This window comes from Equus quagga, chromosome 3 (assembly GCF_021613505.1).
Source record: "Equus quagga isolate Etosha38 chromosome 3, UCLA_HA_Equagga_1.0, whole genome shotgun sequence".
Taxonomy (NCBI): Eukaryota; Metazoa; Chordata; class Mammalia; order Perissodactyla; family Equidae; genus Equus; species Equus quagga.
In genome coordinates, this window is record NC_060269.1 from 134,703,074 (window position 1) to 134,729,289 (window position 26,216).

At 36.0% G+C, this 26,216-nt stretch overlaps 1 protein-coding gene across 5 annotated transcripts in view; it reads right to left on the reverse strand.

Annotated features, from left to right (window-relative positions):
• RBPJ (recombination signal binding protein for immunoglobulin kappa J region) overlaps nucleotides 1-26,216 on the reverse strand; it is a 223,215-nt gene that overhangs the window by 28,343 nt on the left and 168,656 nt on the right. For 4 of the 5 annotated variants that reach the window (XM_046656186.1, XM_046656183.1, XM_046656185.1 and 1 more), the window contains 2 exons: nucleotides 16,769-16,807; nucleotides 396-491 (listed from right to left, as the gene is read on the reverse strand). In XM_046656186.1, the coding sequence (XP_046512142.1) occupies nucleotides 396-491; nucleotides 16,769-16,807 (135 nt within the window). Of the gene's footprint in view, nucleotides 1-393; nucleotides 492-16,768; nucleotides 16,808-26,216 lie in introns of those variants that run through there. The other variant, XM_046656187.1, reaches the window with a different exon arrangement.

Here is a 26,216-nt window from a genome sequence, read left to right on the forward strand (position 1 = left end):
CTGGGAGCTCTTTTCCTTACAATCACTCCATAGTTCAAATCAGGGCTTTGTTCAGTCTTTTCCTTTTTAAAATGGCGCTTTTGGGGTTGCATTTGTTCATAACACTACATTTTCCACCAAAAGGAAAGCTACTTTTTGAACATCACACGGCCCAAAAGAAAAGTGATGGATTATTTCATTTTGTGAAATCAAGGATTTAGGCAGATGATCTTTACTAAATATGCCACAATTTATTTCGCTTCTCTCTTCAATAGAAATAAATCTCCTATTTTTCATTTTGTACTTGCAAATAACCCAGTAATAGAAACCATTCTCTTATTTGCATATTAATACATCACTTGCAAATTCACATAATAGTTACAATTAACTGTCCACGAGAAAAACATTAATCTTACCTTTTTTCATTCCCATATGACTTCTGTGCAACTTTCGCATGAAGAATAAGTACTGTTTGATCCCCTCGCTCTTTTAAATAATTTCGCATAGCTTCCCTAAAATAAAATATAAATATTACTATTACAGGGATTTAGAATATTACTATACTCTGTAATGAGAAGAACACTTAAGAATATTTTTTAAACAAGGAAATCTAAAAAGAAAAACAATAAAGCTAAACAAACCCATGAACTAAATTTAAAGAACATTATACAATGGGACAATAAATACTGCTCATCTTCCAACTCCATACTTTGTTCTTTAAAAGAAATTGTCCTTCATTCTTGGAATTTATGACGGAACTCAATTAAACCACAATTACGACTTCTCAAAGAATCATTCAAAGAATCACTATGTACATTGCTAATTTGGCTTTAAACCGTTTATAAAATTAATGACATGCCAAACTTTTGTACTTAATAATCTAATTCACCACCACCAGTTCCTCCCTACAAGTAATTAGAATGAGTGTTTTTCATTGCACACAAAGCCCTAAGAAATCATTAGGTCTTCCAAAGTTATTATTACATGTTTCTAAAATAACAACCCCACATAAGGACTAAGAAAGGGCTATCATTTATATTCAAACACGAAATTACCCTGAAGGATGTTACTAAATACATAAGAAAATTTAATAAAGGCTAATTTAAATTAGTGAAAAATTGAATTAAATTTTGGGAAAAAATGCAATGTTCATTTTTTCAAGTACAAACTACACCAACTACCTATTTATTATGCAAATGCTATATAAAAAGTTCAATGTCTTGAACATATTTATTCACCCAATTATTTTGCTTAGCAATGTTAGACTACAAAGAGCACAAGGTCTACACAGATCAAGCTTTCACAATTCTGAATCAGTAGAATCTCAATTCCTGAGATGTTTTACACATTACAAAATTAAAGCAAAAGTGCTTCAAAGACAATAATCAGGAAATAATTTAATAAATTAAATGCTATTTTATTTATATTATAAATAAAAGACAAACGTATAAGAGGATAGCTACACAACAGTAGTTGGTTATTAAATGTGGGGAATTCTAGACTTGTAGCACTCAGAAACTAAGTGGCCTGGGGCAAATCACTTAACCTCATCCACCTTCTGTTTCTGTATCTGATAATAAAAGATAATAATGCTGACCTAACACAGAAAGGCTGTGGGGGTTAAATGAGATAATCTAGATGACAGCTTTTATGTTTACTGACTGAAAATCTGTTAGCAGGCAGGCCAGGTAACACTGGCACCCACTAGGTTGAGAATTAATCCCTACCACTGAAAAGAAGCTCAGTCCAGTGAAGACAATAGTTTGGAAAATGAGTAATAAGGAAATACATGATCCAAATATCAGTATGAACAAAAAGCACCAATAAGGGAATGCCTATATAAAGGGAGGAGTGATAAAGGAATACACGCTGGGATTGTTTTGTGTGTGTGTGCTGAGGAAGATTTGCCCTGAGCTAACATCCGCTGCCAATCTTGTTCTTTTTTTGTATGTGAGTTGCCACCACAGCATGGCCACTGAGAGACAAGTGGTGTAGGTCTGTGCCTGACACATGAACCCAGGCTGCCAAAGTGGAGCATGCTGAACTTAACCACTAGGCTACTAGGGCTGGCCTGGGAAAAATTTCTTAGGTCAGCTAAATCCAGAAAAAAAAAAGAGTAGATCTCTTCCCACAGGAAGTAGGAGGAGGAAAGAATAAGCCATTCCACTGTCTGGGAGCAGTACAGAGGGAAGACAAAAAGGACCCTTATGTTTGGGTACACTGAGGGAATCAGGCTGAGGAGTAAAGCAGCCACAACAACAAAACAATAGCAGCTAACATTTCGTGAGTATTTACTACGTGCCAGGCCCTGAACTAAGCACTTTAAATGCATTATTTCATGTAATCCTCATAATCCAAAAAGGTAAGTACTGTTAACACCATTTTGAATGTCTTGCCATTAATAAGTGGCAGTCAGGTACTGAAACAAATTCTCTAAGAATCTAAAGTGAGCCATGGCAGTGAATAAAGCTGACAAAGTGAGTAGAGTCAAATTGTGAAAGGCCTGCCAAATCCCTTGAAATCAGACATTTGTAAACTTCAACACTAAGTATGCAAGTTTAACCTAAGTCAAGTATGACCCTATCATAGACGATGATAAAAGTGGTAGCAGATAATAAAATTTTTAAGAAACTTGGAGAAAAACTTTAAAAACATGTTAAAAAAATTTGCACCTTCTTGATAACTGGGAAAAGATCATCTTTAATTTTATCTTGATCCCATTATAGAAAAACACCACGCTGTGGGACCTGGATTTTTAATCTACATAAAAGGCAATGAGAGATCTTAAGGTTTTTTAAACACACAACAGTTTTCCTCTTTAATTAGTTAATTCTAGCGGTGGAAAAGAGAAAGGAGTGGAAAGCATAGAGACAAGACAAATTTGAAAAAGACTGATGACATGCTAAGAAATAGAAATAATAGAAGATAGTAAGGGAGAAGATGGGAAAGACTTAACTTTTTATCTTTCCTTTTGGGAGAAGTGGGTATATATTAACAGGTTCTGCTTGAGAAATGTCAACTCTGAAGTGCCCTGGACCTCCAAGACAGAAGTATTCAATAGCTTGTTACAAACACCCATCTGAAGTTCCAGAGAGGTGTCTGGGCTGCAAAAGTGGTGTGGACTGGTATGCAGTTCGTAAATGAAGCCACAGGTGCAAATAAAACCTCCCACAAAGAAAACAGTGACAGGAGAGTCAAGAAGAAAATGTACAGAAAATCTGGCTCTCAAGGACAAAATTACACTATCAGATAGTTTGCAATGGTTAGAAGCACAGATTTGGTGTGAAACAGACAGGGGTCTGAATCTTAACTCGTCTCTTACTAAGCCTGAGTTTTTTTCACCCGTAAAAAAAGACAGCAATAACTCATAATGTGAAAAAAAATTCTAAATTAAGTTAGACCCACAAACTGACAAATCAAAGTTTCAGGAAACTCTACCTATTATTATTATTATTTTCTTAGAAAGGGTGTGGGAGTGGGGGAGAAGGAACCAGGGACGTCCACTGAAGTTTGACAGCAAACTTGAAAAGGACCTGGAGGTAAAAGATCAGGCATCTCAACCCACTTTCAAGGCATGGGTTCTGCAAGCACAACAGGTAAGCTGCACATTTATCCATCTTCCCACTAGAAGTTTACTGAAAGCCTATTACATCTCAGGCACTGGTTATGGTACTAGTTGACTGTATTGGAAATAACTGTTTACAATTATGATCATGACAAAAGATTTCAGATCTCAAACTGTTTATGAGGAATATAAGATGATAGCTCCAGTTTCCCTTGTCTTTTCCCTTCATATTTATAATACAAATTCCTGAAAAAGCAACCAGAACCTTAAAGTAATCATTAATAATAGTTGTCAGGTAATAGTAATCTGCCAAACAGCTTTTTTTCAACAAGAAAAAAAGTTGCTTTCTTAGAATATCAAACACATTAAAATTATGTCCTCTGGCAATCAAAGGTTGATAGCTTCTTCTGTGAAGGGGGTGGAGGGAGAGGTCACCTGGCTTGAAAACCACTGAATTAGAGAAAACCAAAAATATTCCAACAATAAGATGCCAAAATCATTTTTAAGAAAGAATAAGGGAAATTTTACCATTGGAATACATAACGTAAGTGCCATAAGAATCTTACCATAATTACTATTTTGTATTACTGAGTTGTTAAAAACAGTAATAACAAAGCTAAAACATAAATTGCTGGAATAGTCACTATTCTAACAAGTTTTAAAGTATATTATTTGCTAATTTCAATGAATGATTCCTTATAATATAAAATATTCATTATGAATGAAAACCAATTAAAAATTATTTGAAGAGCACCATGGAGCAACTACTTTTGTGAGTTTGCTTATTCAAAACAAGAAAGCTTAAACATTTAGAAAAGCAGAAAACTTTATTTTTATCAATACTTTTACTAACATGAAATCATGACAAATTCCATTCTAGCCTGACAGGTTTAAACTATCATTATCTTTGTTGATTTTTTGGGCAGTATTTTCTTTTATAAATTTCAATCTTTCTTATACTGCACACAAAATCCACAAAAAAAACTGCCCTTACTGTGCTAACCTCCATTCTTCCGAAAAGATCCCCTACTTCCTCACCACGCTGATATGCACCTCCGTGACTGCACCAACGGGTGTATAAGCCATTTAAATGAGATGTGTGTGCACACACGTGTGCGCGGCAGGAGGGGCACGCAGAGACACTCGAGTTGGGAGGTAACCATAGCCAGCCCCAACTACTCTATGAGAGAACGTGGCCCAAAAACACGGGACGTCCAAACAGTCATCTTTACCAAAGGCTCAGTCTCTGTACTTCTCAAATTGGATTTTTGTCACTTGTAAAATCCAAACAAAAGTTTCAACAGGAACTGTCTTCCAGTAAAGAAAGCTATTTTTGTTGCATCAAGTGTTTCCAAAGTAATTCCACAGACACACACCACACCTGCAAACATTTGAGAGAGCTGCAGAGTATACTCTGAGAAACACTACTACAGGCCAGGGGTCAGTGAACCACGCCAGCAGCCTGTTTTTGTACTCCCTAGGAGCTAAGAATGGCTTTTACATTTTTAAAAGGTTGTAAAAAAGAAAAGATGACTATGTAACAGCAGTGGACCTCGAAGCCTAAAATATGTACTACTTGACTCTTTACAGAAAACATTTGCTAACTCCTGTAAAGACAATAAAAATTGGAAAAATTTTAAAAGAAAAGTTGCAAAACAGAAATGAATAATGACACTACATTTTTTAATCAATTAAGTATATCACACGGTTGACATTTAATGAAGTTTTTTAAAAAAAACTCTTTCTTGAAACTGGACTGGGGACTGTTGAGATTTCTGAAAGCTCAGCTGGACTCTTCTGACAAAAGCATCCAGACTCACACTCCCCCGCCGAGCCCCCCACAAAACACCAAAACACAAACTCATAGAGCTGCCCTATTCGTCAGATTCTCGCGGTTAAGTCTTTTCCACTCTCTCAGACAACACTTTTCAAAGGGAGGTCCACAACAGTTACCATTTGCAATGGAGAGTGCCCCACTTGAAGTTTTAGAGAAACCAGATCCAATAAAGCAAAAGCAGCTCTTTCACTGCAGGACTACTCAAGAGTCTCAAACAAATCTTCAGAGGGGGTATCCATGATGCAGCATTTTCCCAACTATTAGACTAGATCAAGAGGTCTATGTTTTTCCCCCAAGGAGACTGTTACCCCAGGTGCCGGCTTTGAAAATGATAATCTAGGGACAGTGCCAATGAAGTCTCTCAAAACTAACGAAATAGTAAGGCTGCTACACTAGGTTTCTGTATCTACTGGTGGCCAAGGTCTAACAACAGCACAGGTCGCGTTCCTAGGGGAATGCCAGCAAATCTCATTTCACTCCCTCTTTATAATAAAAGTAAAAATAATGTCCCATAATTCTGTGAAATTCTATGAAAGTAGATATACAGGTAAACTGCTTCAAAGCCTGTCACAAGGCTATGAGACCAATCTTTCAAGTTCTGATAAACTCTTCGTGGTTTTTATTTCCTCTCCCAAATAGACACAGGCCATTACATTGTAAGGATTGGGTCATCATCACTTCTGTATTCTATTATTTTAAAAGTTTATTTTGGAAATAAACCATTTTACTAGTTAAGGCTTTATATTGTGTGTAGAGAAAACTTTGTGACTTGCGGATTTTGAGAACATGTAACAGTAGGGGGTACTGACATTCCAAGGTAGGTCATCACCTTGGTTCCTAGATTGGTTAGTTTAAACTTGGCACCTGGTTAGTTTAAACTTGGCAGCTCGAATCCCAGGGGCCATGCAGACCCTTCCTACTTCACCTCATTTTCTTCCTTCCCTAAGATGCCCTACAAATATATGACTGGCCTAAGTAAAGTTGAATACTCATTGCAGCCACTGTTATATGAATTATTTACCACTTATGAACTAATTACCTGACTAATAACTACATAGAGCAAGGTCATGCATTACTATTAATGTAGATTTAACTTTATGGTTTTATTTTACCACAAATCTAAACTCATCTCAAGTCTACTTAGTTTATATGGTATTTGCTACTCGTGGCTGTCTAAGGATAAAGTAAAAGGAGAGGGGCCAGCTCCGTGGCCGAGTGCTTGGGTTCGCGTGCTCCGCTGCGGCGGCCCAGGGTTCAGATCCTGGGCGCGGATGTGGCGGCGTCCCACATCCCCCAACTGGAGGGACCTGCAACTGGGATGTACAACTATGTACAGGGGGGGTGGGTTTGGGGAGATAAAGCAGAAAAAAAAAAAAAAAGAAGATTGGCAACAGTTGTTAGCTCAGGTGCCAATCTTTAAAAAAAAAAAAAGTAAAAGGAGAATCCATGACTAGGTTAACACGAATATTGTATCCTGGAAGATAAAAATATAAAGCAGCCTCTGACTCCTAGAAAAGGGCCAAAACAGATATTAATCTGATCTAAGTCAACAATAAAAAATGGATGGTTTGCCTGTCACAAATTGAAGGAGATGAATCATAAATAGGTATAGTGAACAGCAACTTTAGCTATAACCCAGGATAGACAAGGAGAATACATTGTTCTAACAGTTTCTCACTAGGCACTGGTAAAATGCTTTTCAAAATTGCATGCCATGAATAGGAAAGAAAATACAAAAAGAAAGAAATTGGGGCTTACTCAAAGACAATGAAATCCCAAAATAAATACACAAATATTTATAAAATAAATGTAACTCATGTTGAAGTGAACAACAAATATATACAAAGGCTATTTCTCAACTATCATCTTAGGATATTACTGCTTAACTCTGCAGCAACCTCCAAATAAGCCAAAAGGAGCTTCAGAAACTGAGTTTCTCCACCACTTGACGAGGGCAGTAAGAGAGGTTTATGCACAGGTACAATGAGAACAGAGATATGTGGCAGTGAGACCAACAGGCGATGGGGCTTCAAAAAAAAAAAGTGTTAGTCCAAGTAACAGAGAAAAGGGTTTCTGAGCAGAGAAGACAGCATAAAAGGGTTTCAACAATTACAGCAAACCTTAAGGAAATGCACCGTGTGAAGGAAATCCCAACACTAAACAAATTCAAGCAAGAGCATGAATTAGTGGACACCAGTCTGGAGTGTTGCAGAGGGGAAGGAAGTGAAGACTACACGCCCTTTGAAGTCTGCTTACAACGCATGAGCTTCAAGATTCCAGTTCTAACCTTTGTTTACTGACAACAGAGCAAAGTCACTTAGTACAATGGGATATTAAGCTGAATAACATCTGCCTTTTTAAAAAACATGTGTTACAGTCCTGCTGCAGTCAAAACTTCAGAGCTCAGAACTACTCTTACATAAGGGACGGGTGCACTCAATGTGATCCATTCAGCATTCCTGGAGACTGACGCCTAATTGCATTCCAACTAATATTTTCATTGACGACATCAGGCTCTAAATGACAAAATGAGAAGTCTCCACAATAAAAGAACAATTGTTTCTATACACTAGTACAAGATCTGGTTATTCTGTTGTGTTTTTGAATCTACAGTCAGTCAGTTATACTTGTGAGCCACATTAAGGGGACTATTTCAAGAGAGTGGGATACCCTTGAGAGTTAACACTCAATTCCTATCATATATATTTCTGAAAGAATATAATATATATATATAAAAGCAAATCTACAATAACACTAAACTGTAGATAGTGTTAACTATGCTTAATAAAAAACAAACTCTTTGTAGGTAGACTTGTGCTTAGAACACTATCTAAAAGATCATCCTCTAAATAACAAGATGCTTTTTCAATATTGCTTCATTTGGAAGATGGTGTAAGGATGGACTAGGATAGGTTTAAAAGTTTGTGGGGTTTTTTACAGGGAAAGAAGCCCTCTCTGAATTAAACTTCCCACTCCCCTATCTCAATGAAAAGATAAAAAATTCCTTCAAAAATATTTTTGATGAAATATAAGACACTAAAGTTTTCCTAACAGGGAAAATTCTTTAAAGGAGAAATGAGAAAATACAGTTAAGAGCCAGACAGAACCTAAATTGGCTATGCCATCAAAAGGGAAAACTTCCCAATCTTTAACTTTGGGCTTAAAATTAAATTTTTATTTTTCTTTTTTTGATGAGGAAGATTGGCCCTGAGCTAACATCTGTGATAATCTTCCTCTGTCTGTATACGGGACGCCTCCACAGCATGGCTTGATGAGCAGTGCGTAGGTCCATGCCTGGGATCTGAAACCACAAACCCTGGGGTGCCGAAGCAGAGCACGTGAATCTAACCACTATACCACCAGGTCAGCCCCTTAAAATTAAATTTTTATCACAGAATTGTTAATTGATTTTACATTCCAATTTCTGTTTTATAACAAACTGTTTTGCTAAATTTGCTTTATACTAGCTTTGATAATAAAGAATAAAAATCTGTAAGTTTCCCTCTTTTAAAAGTAGACTTAAAAAGATACAAAGTTTACCTGAATTTTCCCCTGGAAGATACACTAATTCCTGTCAAGCATTTTTAAAGGATAAAAGCTACCAAAATTTTTTACAGCTTTATTGAGATTTAACTGAAATACAATAAAACGCATTTATTTTCAAGTATAGAATATGGTATACACCACCACCACAATCCAGATAAGATAGTTATCATTCCCAAATTTCTCTTCTGCCTCTGTAATCCCTCCTCCTGCCTCTCTCCAACCCTAGGAAACCACAGATCTGCTTTCTGTGGTTATAGATTAGTTTGCATTTTCTAGAATTTTATACAAATGGAATCGTACAGTAAGTACTTTTTCCTGACTTCTTAGAAAATTGAGCATAATTATAGTAAGATTCATCTATGTTGTTGCATGTATCAATAGTTCACTCATTTTTACTGCTAATAGAAATTCATTGTAGAATATACCACAATTTGTTGATCCACATCTGTTAGTGGATATTTGGGTTATGCCTGGATGGCTATTACGACGACTACTACTGCAAACATCTGTGTCCAAGTCTTTATATTCATGCGTTTTCATTTTTCTTGACTAAATATCTAAGAGTGGAATGAATAGCTGGGCCATATGGTAGGAGTATATTTAACTTTTTAAGAGTGCCAACTTATTTTCCAAAGTTGTACTATTTTACATACCCACCAACAAAGCATGAAAGTATTAGTCGTTCCTAATAGGTATATTGTGGTATCTCACTGTGGTCTTAATTTGCAATTCTCTAAATGGTTATTTGCCATGTGTATGCATTGTTTAGAGAAGTATCTGTTCAAATCATTTATTTCCCTATTATTGACTTTTGAGAGTTCTTTTCATAGTCTGGATACGAATGCTTTATTCCTAATTTTGATGAAGTAAAATTAATTTCTTTCTTTTATAGATTGTGCTTTTAGTGTTATATCTAAGAAATCTGCCTAAGCCAAGGTGACAAAGATTTTCTCCTATGTTTTCTTCTAAAAACTATACAATTTGAAGTTTCACATTGAAGTCTATTTTGGGCTAACTTTTGTATATGGTTCTATGTATGGATCATAGTTATTTTGTATATGCGTATGTAAGTAGACAGGGCACATGAATATCCAACTGTTCCAGAATCCTTTGTTTAAAAAACCCTTTATCTAACTAAATGGCCTTTAACCTTGATAAAAAAAAATACATCTCAAGGACTATTTCTGGCCACTATTCTGTTACAATGATCTACTTGGCTATCTCTATGCCAATTCCACCCTTGATTACTGCAGCTTTATAAGTTTTGAAATCAGGTAGCATAAATTCTTACTGCTCATTTTCAAGGTTGTTTTGGCTATTCTAGGTTGTTTGAATTTCCTTGTAAATTTTGGAAACAGCTTGTCAACTGCTACAAAAGAGCCCACTGGGATCTGACTGGGATTATGTTGAGTCCATAGATGAATTTGGGAAGAACTGACCTCAACAACATTGAGTCTTCTGCCCAATCTATTTAGGTCTTCAAGTTCTCTCACCAATGTTTTGTGGTTTTCAGTGTATAGTTTTTGCACATCTTGTGTCAGATTTTTCCCTAAGAATTACATACTTTTTGATGGTATTGTTTTCTAAATTCCAATTTCCCAGTGTTATTAGTATAAAAAATACAATTCAATTTTGTATGTTTTGTTTCTTGAGCATGTATCCTACCATCTTGCTAAACCCACTAGTTCCAGCAGCTTTACTTTGACGATTTCACAGAATTTTCTATATAGATGATCATGACATCTGCAAATAAAGAAGTTTTAAAGAAGAAGTTTTACTTCTTTCTTTCCAGTCTGAATGCCTTACATTTCATCTTTTGGCCTTATTGTAATAATCAGAACCTCATGTACAATGTTAAATGGAAGTGATGAGAGCAGACACCCTTGCATTATTCCTGATCTTGAGAAAAAACATTCAGTCTTTCACAATTAAGTATGGTGTTAAATGTAGTTTTTTGTAGGTACCTTTATCAGAATGAGGAAATTCTCTTTTACTCCTAGGGTTTTTTGTGTTGGGGGGTGGGGGTGGGGAGTGTAAGACTGGCCCTGAGGTAACATCTGTTGCCAATCTTACTCTATTTTACGTGGGATGCCACCACAGCATGGCTTGATAAGTGGTGTGTAGGTCCGCACCCAGCATCTGAACCTGCAAACCCCAAACCTCGGAAGTGGAACATGAGAACTTAACCACTACACCACCAGGCTAGTCCCTTTTTTATTCCTAGTTTGATGAGAATTTTGATCAAGAATGAATGTCAGGGCCAGCTCAGGGCCAGCCCCATGGCCGAGTGGTTAAGTTCATGTGCTCCACTTTGGCGGCCCAAGGGTTTTGCTGGTTTGGATCCTGGGCACGGACATGGCACCACTCATCAGGCCACGCTGAGGCAACATCCCACATGCTCCAACTAGAAGGACCCACAACTAAAATATACAACTGTATACTTGGGGGATTTGGCAAGAAAAAGCAGGAAAAAACAAAGAAGATTGGCAACAGTTGTTAGCTCAGTTGCCAATCTTTAAAAAAAAAAGAATGTCAAAAGCTTTTTCTAAATCCCTGAGATAACCATATGATTCTCCTTTTTTGTCCTGTTAATATACTGAATTACATTGACAGATTTCCATTTTTGAAATAAATCTCATTAGGTCATGATGTATTATCCCTTTAATACATTGTTGGATTCATTTTGAAAATGTGTTCAGACTTTTTGCATCTATGTTCACAAGAAATATTGGTCTACAGTTTTATTTTCTTCTAATATCTTCGTCTACTTTTAGTAACAGGGCAATGCTGTCCTCACAGAATGAGCTGGGCAGTATGTCCTGCTCTCCAATTTTCTGGCAGAGTATGTATAAAACTGGCATGATTTATTTCTTAAATGTTTGGTAGAATTCAAAAGTGAAATCATCTGAGCCTGTAGTTTTCTCTGTGGGAAAGTTAAAATTTAGAAATTCAATTTCTTTAGATATAGAGCTATTCAAGTTATCTGTTTCTTCTTGAATAAGCTTTGCTGGTCTACTGGTTTCAAGAAATTTGTAGATTTCTTCAAAAGTTGTTGAGCTTATCAGCAGAAAGTTATTTATAATATTTGTTGTTATTCTTTAAACATGTAGAATCTGCAGTGATGTTACCTTTCTCATTCTTGACAGTAACTTGCACAGAACCGGATTTCTATCTGGTATGACTGTCCTTCTGCTTGAAGGATTCCTTTAACATTTCTTGTAGCTCAGACCTGTTTGTGATTAATTCCTTTTCAGTTTATGAAGGTCTTTATATTTTGCGTTCACTGGGCAGAGAATTCTAGGTTGCCGTATTTTCTCCCCCTTGAGTACTGTACAGCTCATGCTCCAGTGTCTTCTCCCTAGCAAGGTTTCAGATGAAAAACCTCCTGTCATCCTTATCTCTGTTCCTCTGTATATAATTTACCTTTTTTTCTCTGTTGCTTTTAACATTTTCTCTTTATCACTGACTTAAAGCAACTTGACTACGATGTGCTTCAGTGCAGTTCCTGCACTTGGGGTTCACTGAGTTTCTTGGGACTGTGGTTTTACAGTTTTCACCAAGTTTAGAATATTTTCAGCCATTATTTCTCCATACATTCTTTTAGTCACACCCTCCCCGTCAATGACTCCAATTACACGTATAGTAGTTCACTTGAATATAAACCACAGCTCACTAATGACTGTGATTTTTTTTTCCCCAGACTTTTTTGCTGTGTGCTTCATTTTGGATAGTTTCTGCTGCTATGTCCTCAAGTTCACTAATCTCTTCTTCAGCAGTGTATATTTTTCACCCTTAAATATTTGTTGTTTTCCTCTCTAGAAATTTGATTTGGATCTTCCCTTTTTTTATCTTCCATGGCCTCTGTTTAACTTATTCAATCTCTCCTCTAGCAATTACAAGGATCTGCAATCACAGCCTGCAGGCCAAATCCGAACCCACTGCCTATTTTAGAAATAAAGTAGCACTCCAGTATACAGACACGTCCACTGGGTTACACATTGTTTATGGCTGCTTTTGTGCCACAACAGAGGCGAGTTGTTACAACAGAGGCCTATGGGCCACAAAAACTAAAATATTTACCATTTGACCTTTCAAAGAAAAATTCTGCAAAGTCCTGATCTTAGCATTTTAAACATATAGAAGACAAATATACTAAGACAAATATACTGTTTTAATGCCTTTATCTAATTCTATCCATCTGTTTCATTCTGGGGTTGGTTTTAATTGACTGATTTTTCTCCTCATTATAGATAATATTTTCCTGCTTCTTTGTAAGACTGGTATATTTTGATCAGAGGTTAAGACACAATGAATTTTACCTTCTTGAGTGCTGGATGTTTTTCTATTCCTGTAAATATTATTGAGCTTTGTTCTGGTACACAGTTAAGTTACTTAGAAAGAGTCTGATCTTTTCACTCTTCCTTTTAAGTTTTGTTAGGTGAAATGAGAGCAGCATTTAGTCTAGGCCTAATTTTGCACTACTGCCAAAGCAAAATGCCTCTGAGTACTCTAGTAGTACCATGAATTATGAGATTTGTCCACTCTGGCTATTGGTAACAGGAATAATTCCTAGTGATGAATGAGCTTTAGGAATTCTTTCCTCTAATTCTTTATTTTTTTCCCCAACCTTGCTCACAAGCAAACTTGCTCACACACATGTGCTGATCACTACTCAGCTGAAGATTAGAGGGAACCCTCTGCAGACCTCTGGAACTCTCGGTCCAGCTCTTTCCCCTACAGTTCTCTGCCCTGGGAACTCTAGCTGCCTCGGCTCACGAGATTCCCAGATCTATCTCCTCAAATCAAGATGCTTACTAGGCTTCTCCTGGATTCCTCCTCCCTACATCACAGCCAGGAAACTCTCCCCAGGCACTAAGCTGGGGCAATCATAGGGCTCACCTCATTTGTCTCCTGTCTCTCAAGGATCACTGTCCTTCCTTGCCTGCCATCCAATATCGGGAAAACCACTGTTTCAGATATTTTGTCCAGATTTTTAGTTGTTTCAGGCTGTAGAGTAATTCCAATCCCTGTTACTCCTTCTTGGCCAGAAGCAGTAGTCCTAAAAGCTACTAAAATTTTCCAAACAGGGAAATTGCTTAAAGGGTAAATAGATAATCATGATAAAGTAGCTGGGACCTAACAATATTATTATACATATTTAAGGAAAGAAATATTTCCTTATGGTATTTATTATCATCATATTGATTGCTATTTTTACAGATGAATCCAGTAAACTAACTAATTTATTCATCAAAATACATTTTATCATTGAAATCACTCCAACCTATTTGTTGCTAGTAATGAAATATAAATGTTTATCTATTAAATTTTAGATTTCAAAATGCCTACACATGTGAATTATGCAATTCCACTTAGAATTTCTTCAAGACATATAAAAACAAGTAATGAAAATATATTTACATGGACCTGTGAGACAAGTTATAGTTTCCCAGCCCATTTGATCTGGAATATTTACATAATGCCTTTAAAAAAATTTTAATAGGGAAGTAATTTCAGACTTACAGAAAAGTTGCAAAAGTAGTACGAAGAAACCTTAGTCCCCTTCCTCCAAGACTCCTCAAATGTTAACATTTTACCATATTTGTATATTATGTTTTTAAGTCATTTAAGAGCACATTGTAGACAGAAAGCCCCTTTACCCAAAATACTTCAGTGCTTATTTCCTATACACAAAAATTCTCGTATACAATCATAATGCAATTATCACTGATACAATACTAATGTCTACAGATTTTATTCGAACATTGCCAACTGTGCCATTAATGCCCTTCACTTAGGAGGAGAGAGCACTGTTGAGAAACTACTACCCTCAGGCCAAATCAGAATAACCACCAGTTTTTCTAAATTAAGGTAAGCTGAAACACAGACATGCCATTTATTTACATATTTTCTATGGCTGATTTGCGGATATAAGTTGAGAAGTCATAACAGACTCAGAGTGGCCCAAAAAGCCTAACACGTTTATTATCTGGCCCGTTACAGAAAATGTTTGCCAACTCCAGCTTTAGAGCAAAAGAAAAGTATTTTTCTGGCCCAGGATTTAGTTGAATTTAGTTGTCAGGTCTCTTTGGTCTCCTTTAATTGGTATTCTTCAATCTTTACTTTTCATGATCTTGAAAGTTCTGAAGAGTAAATGCCTTTATTTTACAGAATGTCCCTCATTTATGTCTGATGTTTCCTTATGCTTAGATTTAGCTTATGCATTTTTGGCAAGAAGACCACAAAAGTAATACTGTGTCCTTCTCAGGATGCACATGATATTTATTTGTCTATGACTGGTGATGCTAACTTAGTGATGTTAACACTTAATTAAGGTGGTGTCTGCCAGGTTTCTTCACTGTCATGTTATTATTTTTCACTTTACAATTAATACATACTTTGTGAGGATATACTTAGAGACTATGTAAATATTTTGTTTCTCATCAGACTTCAATCCAAAAGTTTAAAAGCATCCACTGATGATTTTTGCCTGAAACAATTATCACTGTAATAGTTGCCAAGATGTGATTTCCTAGTTCCATCATTCCTTATACATTCATTAGGTGAAATTCTTCTATAAGGAAAAGCTACCACCTCTCCTCCATTTATTGATTAATTTATTTAACTCAGCACAGACTTCGAAACTGTCATTTTATTCTATGGATTTGAACCCATTACTATCATTATTTATTTTGATGATCAAAGATTTGGCTAAAGGAAGCCCCTTCAAACTGGCTCTGTTTGGGGCCGGCCCTGTGGCCAAGTGGTTAAGTTCGTGCACTCCGCTTTGGCAGCCTAGGGTTTCACCCGTTCGGATCCTGGGCACGGACACGGCACCACTCATCAGGCCATACTGAGGTGGCGTCCCACATGCCACAACTAGAAGGACCCACAACTAAAAAGAAATATACAACTATATACTGAGGGGATTTGGAGAGAAAAAAAGAAGAAGATTGGCAACAGTTGTTAGCTCAGGTGCCAATCTTTAAAAGAAAACAAAACTCTCTTTGTGTGTCTGTCTGGCATGTTCATTCTTTGAATACAACAATTTTAATAATAGCAATAATGTGGAAGTAATTCAAATGGCCATCGATGTGAAATATTAAAAAGCAGTGTGAAGACAAGAGAAAACTATGGAGACAATAACGAGAATGAAGTAGAAGACGTACAGTTAAGTGAGGTAAAAAGGTACAAATCAATGGTAGAGTATGATGCCAGAGTTTAAAAAGAAAAAGGAAAAACACAGGCATGTGTTTATATATGCATACGATTTTCTTGAAAGATACTAACAATGCAGGGTCAGCATTAACTCTAGGACTGTAACTGTGGAAATGAGTGTCTTACTTTTTATTTTGTAACCGGTGACTGTTAGAAATTTTTTAAATCATTTTCAAGACTAATACTTTTAAATTTAACATTTGTAATTAAAATGTATATTGTAAAATTAAGTTACATAGTCAGAACACAGTATAATATTTAAAACCACTAAAATGGGTAAAATCTTGTTTTACTTTAAATTTCTTTTCTAAAAGTGTTTATTAAATAGCTTCCAAGTCCCACCTATAACCAACAAATTGTGATTGGCTAAATGCAGCTAGATATAGGAGGCTATGTTTACATTGCAGCCCTTGTTATATTAACTATATGATACTCAAGATTAATTCTTGAAAGGCTTCATTTTCCCCTTTGACTATATCCTCTTATCCTGGGTTTTTTTTTTTGCAGGGATGGGAGATGCAAGGGAGGATGGGAATAAGCTTACGATCCAGGTACCAATATTTGACAGGATCTAATACTTTCAGGAAATGTTTAGGTGAAATGCTGAGTAATATAATGCTTACCTAGTGAGTCGTTTAGGTGGAGGCCGCTCGCCAAATTTTCTGGAAAAAATAAGAAAAAAAACATTAAATAGGCTGTATGACACACTCCACAGTAAGCTTTTTAGGCACCATGAAATCGCTTTTATGATTTATACTTCAACCCTACTAAAGATTAGCGTAAGAAGAAATCCTCTAGTAAACATCTATACTCAGGAAGGAAAAAATGCAGACTTTACAATAGTTCTTAAACAACCCATCTAAGTAGGCTTTATACACCCACTCTGAGCATGTAGCACACTTATTAGATGAGGATGACAGGTAACTTCCAGAGGCACCTTGCAAAAAACACAACTAACTAAAGACCCCTAGTCTCACGATCTGCAGCGCTCTGCAGCGCTCAGAAAAATTCCTCACAGCCTAAGAAGTGGTATAGACCTCACAAGTTTTTATCACGTGCCAGGCACTATGCTATACATTTTTTATTCATTCTTCTCTTTAATCATTATAAAATAATTATATAATGTACACACTGGCCCATATTAAAGGCGTAGAAAGCAACCTGCCCAATGTCACAAAGTAAATTAAGTGGCAGGCTGAGCTGACATTTAAATGTGGATGTGGACTACTTAAGTAGCCTGTAGTATAGGGCCCTTCAAAAGAAATATGCTAAATGGACTAGCATAGAAGTATGTCAACTGTTTGGGAGAGGGCAAAGAGAAAAACATGAGCAAGGACAGGAAATCACATTTTAGGCTGGAATTAGAATACAACACAGAGGTTCAGAAAAAGGCTCTAGAGTAAGACTGGCTGAGTTCAAACCCACGATTTGGTGTTCACTCGCTGTGTAACCTTGGAATTACTTGACTCTCTAGACCTCAGTTTCTTCACCTGTAAAAAGGGCACAGTGACTGTACTTAAGAAGTTGTAGGAGGGATTGAATGTGTTAATATATAGAAAACACAAATCAGTGTCTGGAATGCAGTAAGTACTCAACAAATGTTCGTAATTATTACTACTTTTTGGTTATAAATGGTTAAGCCAAAAGAATTAAATAAAGGAATCAAGTGTGATCTTATTTATTATTAATTCTCTTTGACTTTATCCTACAGGACATTCAATTTTAAAAAATCAAGAAACAAAACAAAATATTTTAGCAGTAACATCAGCAACACCGCTGAAGACCATAGGTTTTAAAACACTGAACCATTGGCTAATCATGAATTCCAGTTATGAAATTAAAGGCAAAAATCTACTCCTAAATCTTTTTCCACAGGGAAGATCTTTTTTGAACCTTTGAAACTGATTAAATGTACCATTATAACATATGATTACAATAAAACTGCCTCACTAGGTTAGATGTAGGATATTTTACAAGAACCATGAAGTTTAAGACACTCTCTAAAATACTTCTTTGCATATATAATATATACATATATTTAAGAGCAGAGCTATACTTTCTAAAGAGAAACAAAGTGAGGTGCGGCCAGAATCTACCTAAGGACTTAAAACGGTGAAAATTTTAGAGAGGGACATAGTTGACAAATGAGATGAAACTTTTCAATGAGAATCATGATGCCACCACCCTTCATATGACTACTAACACTACAACCATCAAGTACCCTTTGGAATCTAACACAATATAGCATAGGTTTATTATGTGACCAGTAAGAGATCCACTGCTCTCAAAATTCAAATGTAAGTTTTATTTCTTGGTGCTCTGAAATGCTTTCGAAATTAGATTAACAACTGAATGTTCATTAAAGTATGTCTACATTCTTTTTTGGAAATACCCATCAGACGAAGTCAACGATTACATACATCATGCTTGTGCAACATCACTCCTGCACCCACAGGAAACACAAGAGAGAAAACTCAGCAGTTTGCCTCTAGAGCCTGAACAGCATCTCAAAATGATGCATTGTTCTAATCTGGGTGCCATCCTAAGGCTAGGAATCTTATGAACATTAATAAAATTAAATTGTTTCTTCAGTATATAATAAAGCATATCTAATAATGGTTGTGTGCAACCCCAACCTGCTCTTTAATGCATATCCCATCACATTCCTATCTATCTCATTAAAACAAATGGTTACTGTACTAGAATGGGAGAGGAATAAGAAAACGAGTTTTCTGAAAAAAAGTCATGAAAGCTTAGTAGGTTCACAAAGCGTAATTCTGAAGGTCACAATGGAACTAAATTCTAATTATTTAATAAAACTCATTAGGTGTGCATCTTAAAAAGTAACAAGTTATACCAAGGTAACTATATGCACCTTGCACTTATCAAGATCCATTTTCCCTACTAATCTGATGTACAACACACAAAACTTCAAGAATTACATATCTACTGCAAAAAGAAGGTCCATCTTTAAACATGAGTACTCAAGAAAATTCATGATGTAAAATTTATATTATGCATCAAAATAACCACTTTCCAGCAGAAATGACAACAGTCAGCTATCAATTACTCAGAGACTGACTATAATTTAAAGATTAGGTTCTGTTTCTCTCTTGAAATATGAAATAGTGATATAAGCAGGTACAATTTTTTACCTTTATTTGCAATCTATTTTAAAAACAAGATGTCTATTGACATGACCTGTGTTGACAACGGAACCAGAGTATAGACCACTCTTACGTAAGATACTTTTCATAATACATGTATGGTATAGTTAATGCTGCAAAAATATCTAAATCCTTAAGTACCATAGTGACACTTTTAATTTTATGAAATTCTGAGTTAATTCCTCACTATAACAAAGAATCACTGCCACCCAATTTATCTTTTTGATATTACAGGTTGTCAGTATCTCATGTGCATTGAGTAGGTTTCTCAAATTTTATGCATATTATATAAAATGTAGTTTTGATTAAACCTAATAGTCAATCCTGTTATATATTTAATGTGAAAAAGTTATGATTCTGGCCTTTTTTTTTTCAGTAACAAGTAAAAGTTAACTTACATAAGTTGATTATACTCTAACTCATGCCCTTTCCTTCTTGTTCTGTTCCGTATACTTTTCCCTCAGACTGGGATTGGTGAACAAAACACAAAACTCTGCACCATCATTACCTAGTAATGCTCATATAATACTCTGGCTCAAGAAGATTTACATTATCCAAAGTAGATATATCTTAAGTATAATTTTAAGCTAGCAAATTCATTTTACTTTAAATTCACTAGCTTCCCCTTTCTAAGATAAGAAGGCAAAAAAGAAAGAATTTAGGGAAAGGATAATTACTGTAGCTAAATCTATTTTCATATACCTGGGAGTGTGAGGATTTTTTAAAAGTTGCCATCAATCATTAAACATAGTACTTCCTACCGTGAATAGTATTGAGGTTCCCACATGTCTTTCAGTCCACTAAAATTTTCAAGTAAGTAAAAAACCTGCATATCACACATCTTTTTGCTCACGGTGGAGATGCAATATTGTTTTCTCCCACAACAGAGACATTTGCTGCTATATTTACCAATCTGTTAAGGAAGTATATGGCCACAAGCGTATTGAGGACAAACATGATAGATAGAAGTTATCAAAACTTCATCATCTTAACACCTTTTCCAGCTAAGAGATGCTTCACATAAGAAAACCAACTCAAAAATCAAAAAGGGGAGGAAAAGACAAAAAGTTTTTTTTGAATTTAGAATAATTTAGTAATTACACTGCTACAAAATCCTGATGTTATCTAGACTATTGTCTTGTAACAATATTAGAACTTCGACCTTAAAAACAAAGAGCTGTCTGGAAAAGCAAGCTCAAGGCATGTGGGAAACTCTTGTGTCCTTGGACTGTGGAACTAGAACTAATTTCCTCTATTTTTCTGTATTTCACGAATTTTCTGCTTATCACAGAAATGAAATTAAAATAGATTAAGGCAAGAAACATTGGTGTGGTATTTGCAGGAAAGCAGCAGAAAGGAAAGCATGAACAACCCAAACTCACAAACCAAACTTTACACCAAACCTGCCATAAACAGTATATAAATTTCATACAGTTCAAAAGTACTGGGACTTTTGAACCATGACTTAAGAGTGAAAAGAAGTAGCACTTCAATGGGGAAAAATTAGGAAAACTGATTCATACCCTCATGGATCCATATCTGGTCCATTTCACTAGTAGGAGGAAACATACAGGTGATAAAAATTATTACTATAGTCTGTGGTATATGAAAACCAAAGCAAATGGTACTAGGAAGCTGTTTAGTAATTTACTCTGAAACAATACAAGAGACTCATTAGAAAGGGCCACATATAATATTCTGTCCTTGCCTACAAATTCATTCACTCACTTAGTAGGGAACAAGTATAGGTACTTGACATACATCAGGGACACAAATCCACGCCCCATGGAATCTATATGCTATTTAGCACAGATGGACAATGACATATGTTCAAAGATTTTCAGGGGCTGGCCCCGTGGCCAAGTGGTTAAGTTTGCGTGCTCTGCTGCAGGTGGCCCAGTGTTTCGTTGGTTCGAATCCTGGGCGCGGACATAGCACTGCTCATCAAACCACGCTGAGGCAGCGTCCCACATGCCACAACTAGAAGGACCCACAATGAAGAATATACAACTGTGTACCGGGGGGGCTTTGGGGAGAAAAAGGAAAAAAATAAAATCTTTAAAAAAAAAGATTTTCATTTATATAATTTATAAAAGCAAAAATCTTAGAAACAACTTAAATATTGTACTTATTGAATATGATTGAAGAGATTAATATTTGACCAACTAAAATATATTTTTAAGTAAATTTGTAATTTATCTTTACTTTAAAAAGAAGTTTACTCATTCTCTATCTATGGGGGGCCAGAAAACAGCCTATTAAGTCATACAACTTCAAGCAAGACAGCCTTTGCTGTACTTCAATTTCTAATTTTGAAACTGTTCTTACCTTAAGAACCACATTTAATAGCAATACTGCTCAAAACTTGGCCTGGTGTAACCAGTGTTCCCCGGCTACTTAACAAAGATGATCAAGGCATGATGTATTCTCCTGAACCATCACATTTATTAAACATGTTTCTATCAGAAGAAATATCCTATGGGGCAGATGTCAAAGACATGCCATGCTCACCACTGGCTTCGTCAGGTGGAAAAACATGCTCCCCCTCTTACTGTGTACTGGGGAGAACACTTGAAAAGCATTGTTTCCTTAATTTTTAAAGTCCTTTTATTCTACCTTTTTTCAATTAAAATAAAACCAAACCAACAAGCTTAACTTTATAATAGTCTGCCAGCAGTTTTTGTGTAAAGAAGCAGAAGAGTGGAAAGATATAAATGAGGGGTGGCTGAGACTATCATCTCCAGCTATTGTCAGCATCTGGCTTTTTAGGTACCTCCAATATTACTACCAGGTTAGGTTAAAAACTCATACCTGGGAAGGGATTCCCCCAAATTAAATCTGCAATAAACATAAGCCTCACTGTGCAGGTGGCACAACTGAGTCGTGAGAACACCAGCATCTAATTAACATCACATATGAAGAGCTTATATGAAAAGCATGTGTCTTAAAATCTACAGCCTCAACAAGACAGGGCAATCAGACACTGGGAAAACTACTCCAAATTCATGTATCAAGAGACTGAATAGGACAAACCAACATCAAACGCCTCCAAATATGATGCATTAAGAAGAGAACAATATCACTTCTGTGACATTACTGCCAAAAAATGCAGAATCTGAATCTAAACATGAGGAAACATAACAAATCTAAATTGTAGAATAGTCAACAAAATAACTGAACTATCTTTTTAAAAGCATCAGGTTATGAAAGACAAAAAAAAACTGAGGAATTGGCCCAGATTAAAAGAGACCAAAGACATAACTGAATACAACATACTATCTAGTATTTACTTCTGCTATAAAGGATGTTATTTAGAGAAGTGAATAAACCTGAATAAAACAGTAGATTAGAGAATAGGATTATATCAATTGTAATTTCCTGGTTTTGACAACTGTATAGTGGTTATGTAAGAGAATGTCCTTATTTTTTGAAGAGTCACTGTAGTATTTAGATAGAAAAGGGCATGATGTCTACTTCTTACCTTCAAACAGTTCAGGGAAAATAAGGGGTGTGTGTGTGTGTGTGTGTGTGTGTGTGTGTGTGTGTGTGTAGATACACAGAGGGATAAAGCAAATGTGGTAAAATATTAACATGAGGTGTCTGGGTGAACTTCTTTGTAATATTCTGGCAATTTTTATGTACACTGAATTATATCAGAATAAAAAGGCCACACCCAGAGAAGCGATAATCTTGATCAAGTTGCTGGCTTGACCCTGCTTGCCAGGAACCTGGTGATGACAAACCTATCAAAAAACATTCAGAGGAGATGATACATAAGAGACTCTATGGCCAGCTTCCTGCCATAGCTTTTATGTTCTTATGACAATTACTTAAGAATTGCTTACTGTAGATTTAAAGTTTGATAATACCCAGCGTTGGCGTACAAGTGGAGAAACAGGAACTCTCATGCACTGCTGGGAGTTAAAATTTGTGCAATCTTCTTGGAAAACATTTTGGCAATGTCTATTGTAATTCAAGATGTGCATTCCTTTGAATTCCTAGCCATTCCAATTCTGAATACAGGTAGACAATTCGTCACTGTGCAAAAATACGCATACAAAGATATTCAACAAAGAAAAAAAAGCTATTCAACAAAGCACAAATTGTATTAACAAAAATATTTAAAAATCCACGTGTACAGTGAAGAATAGACTCCTGGTTACACAGCACCTCCCAGTCAGGCCTATATATACATACAAAAAGCTATGCATTTAGTAGCATTAATTTTAAATGAGGAAATGAGATGTACATTTTCATCCCCTGCCCACAAGTACATATATAAAACAACAAACACTTACCCTACACATGATTATTAGTGATAATGGTGGGCAGCAGCAAAAATTCCATTTTGCTCTAGAATGCATTATATAGTCTGACAGATGTTTTAATCTTTACTAATTAAGTTTTGCTTAGGTAAATAGCAAAATAAAACCACCTTCTTTAGACAGCAACTGAAAGCCACTGACCCACCAAATTTAGAATACAGGTGACTTAAAACAAAAACAGAGAAAGGTATATAAGTTAAGAATTCACCCCAAAAAATGGTCACAAGTAAGCAAATTTCACTAGAGGAATTTTTTAAGAAAAAATATGCCAGACTCAAACAAAGAAATTCATACCCTTTTGGAAAATGCATACCTCCACAAAGGGAAATACAATGCAACTTATTTAAAGAGGTTCCAATCTTAAGCGTTTAATTTTTGCTAAGAACTCTTTCTGAACTCAACAACAAAAAATCAAACAACCCGATCAAAAAATGGGCTGGAGACATGAACAGACATTTCTCCAAAGAAGATATACAGATGGCCAATAGGCACATGAAAAGATGTTCATCATCGCTGATCATCAGGGAAATGCAAATCAAAACTACACTAAGATATCACCGTACACCCATTAGAATGACAAAAATATCTAAAACTAATAGTAACAAATGTTGGAGAGGTTGTGGAGAAAAAGGAACCCTCATACACTGCTGCTGGTGGAAATGCAAATTGGTGCAGCCACTATGGAAAACAGTATGGAGATTCCTCAAAAAATTAAAAATAGAACTACCATACGATCCAGCCATCCCACTACTGGGTATCTACCGAAAGAGCTTGAAGTCAGCAATTCCAAAAGTCTTATGCACCCCAATGTTTATTGCAGCATTATTTACAATAGCCAAGATATGGAAGCAACCTAAGTGCCCATCAACAGATGATTGGATAAAGAAGATGTGGTATATATATACAATGGAATACTACTCAGCCATAAAACAGAACAAAATCGTCCCATTTGCAACAAGATGGATGGACCTTGAGGGAATTATGTTAAGTGAAATAAGCCAGTTAGAGAAGGACAATCTCTGTACGACTCCACTCACATGAAGAATTTAAAAATGTAGACAAAGAGAACAGATTAGTGGCTACCAGGGGAAAGGTGGGGTGGGGGGTGGGCACAAAGGGTGAAGTGATGCACCTACAACACGACTGACAAACAATAATGTACAACTGAAATGTCACAAGATTGTAACCTATCATTAACTCAATAAAAAAAAAAACTTCTGATACCACACTTGATCTTATGAACCGTCAAGACGTGAACAGTGTCATCTGATGACAGCGCACAAAGTTTATCATACATGCAAGTCATGGGAGAGGCAGGCAAGCATTGTGGTAAAGTACATGCGCTCGGGAGCGGGGTTGCTGAAGTTCAAATCCCAGCTTTAACTCAAACTAGTCTTAGTCACTTAAACTCTTTGTATCTCAGTTTCCTGAAGTGAAAACACAGATAAAAGTACTTCCATATAGGATTCTTGCAAGAACTTAAAAGGTTCATACGTGTATAGCACCCAAAAGAGTGCCTGGCTCTGAGTAAGCACTCAATAAAATGCCACCACTCCTTCAATGCTGGACTACTGAATGACATTTACTCTAATGAATATACTAAAACTAATATGGACTCTTCAAAACACGTACATATTTATATTGCTTTAAAATACATATAATTAATCATACGTCTCATAAGCGATTCATATCCAGAACATATTAAGAACTCCTATAAGTCAACAAAAACCTGATTTAAAAAACAGGCAAAGGACTTGAATAGACATACTTCCAAGAAGATATACAAATGGCCAATAAGCACATGAAAATATGCTAAACATCACTAATCATTAGGGAAATGCAAATCAAACACATAATGAGATACCACTGCACACTCAGTGGATGGCTATTATCAAAAATAACGTGTTGACGAGGATGTGGGGAAATCAGGACCCTCGATCACCGCCGGTGGGAATGTAAAATGGTGCAGTCGCTATAGAGAACCATACAGCAGTTCCTCCAAAAATTAAACCTACATTTACCGTATGATCCATCAATTCTACTTCTGGGTATACACTCAAAAGAAGTGAAAGCAGGGACTCAAACAGATACTTGTACACCAATGTTCATAGCAGCATATTCACAACAACCAAAAGGTGGAAATAACCCAAATACCCACTGATGATAGATGAATAAACAAAATGTGGTATATACATACAATAAAGTATTATTCCACCTTAAAAAAGGAAATTCTGACACATGCTACAACATGGATGAAACTTGAAGACATTAAGCTAAGTGAAATAAGCCAGACACAAAAGGACAAATATTCTCTGATTCCACTTACATAAGGTCCCCAGAGTAGTCAAATTCATAGAGACAGAAAAGTAGAACGGTGGTTACCAGAGGCTGGGGTTAGGGGTGGAATGATGGGGGGCGGGTTGGGGGTGGGAGGTCTGAAGAGTTATTGCTTAACAGGTAGAGAATTTCAGCGTAGCAAGATGAAAAAGTTTTGGAGATGGATGGTGGTGATGACTGTACAATAATGTGAATGTACTTAATGCAACTGAACTGTATGCTTAAAAATGGTTTAAATGGTA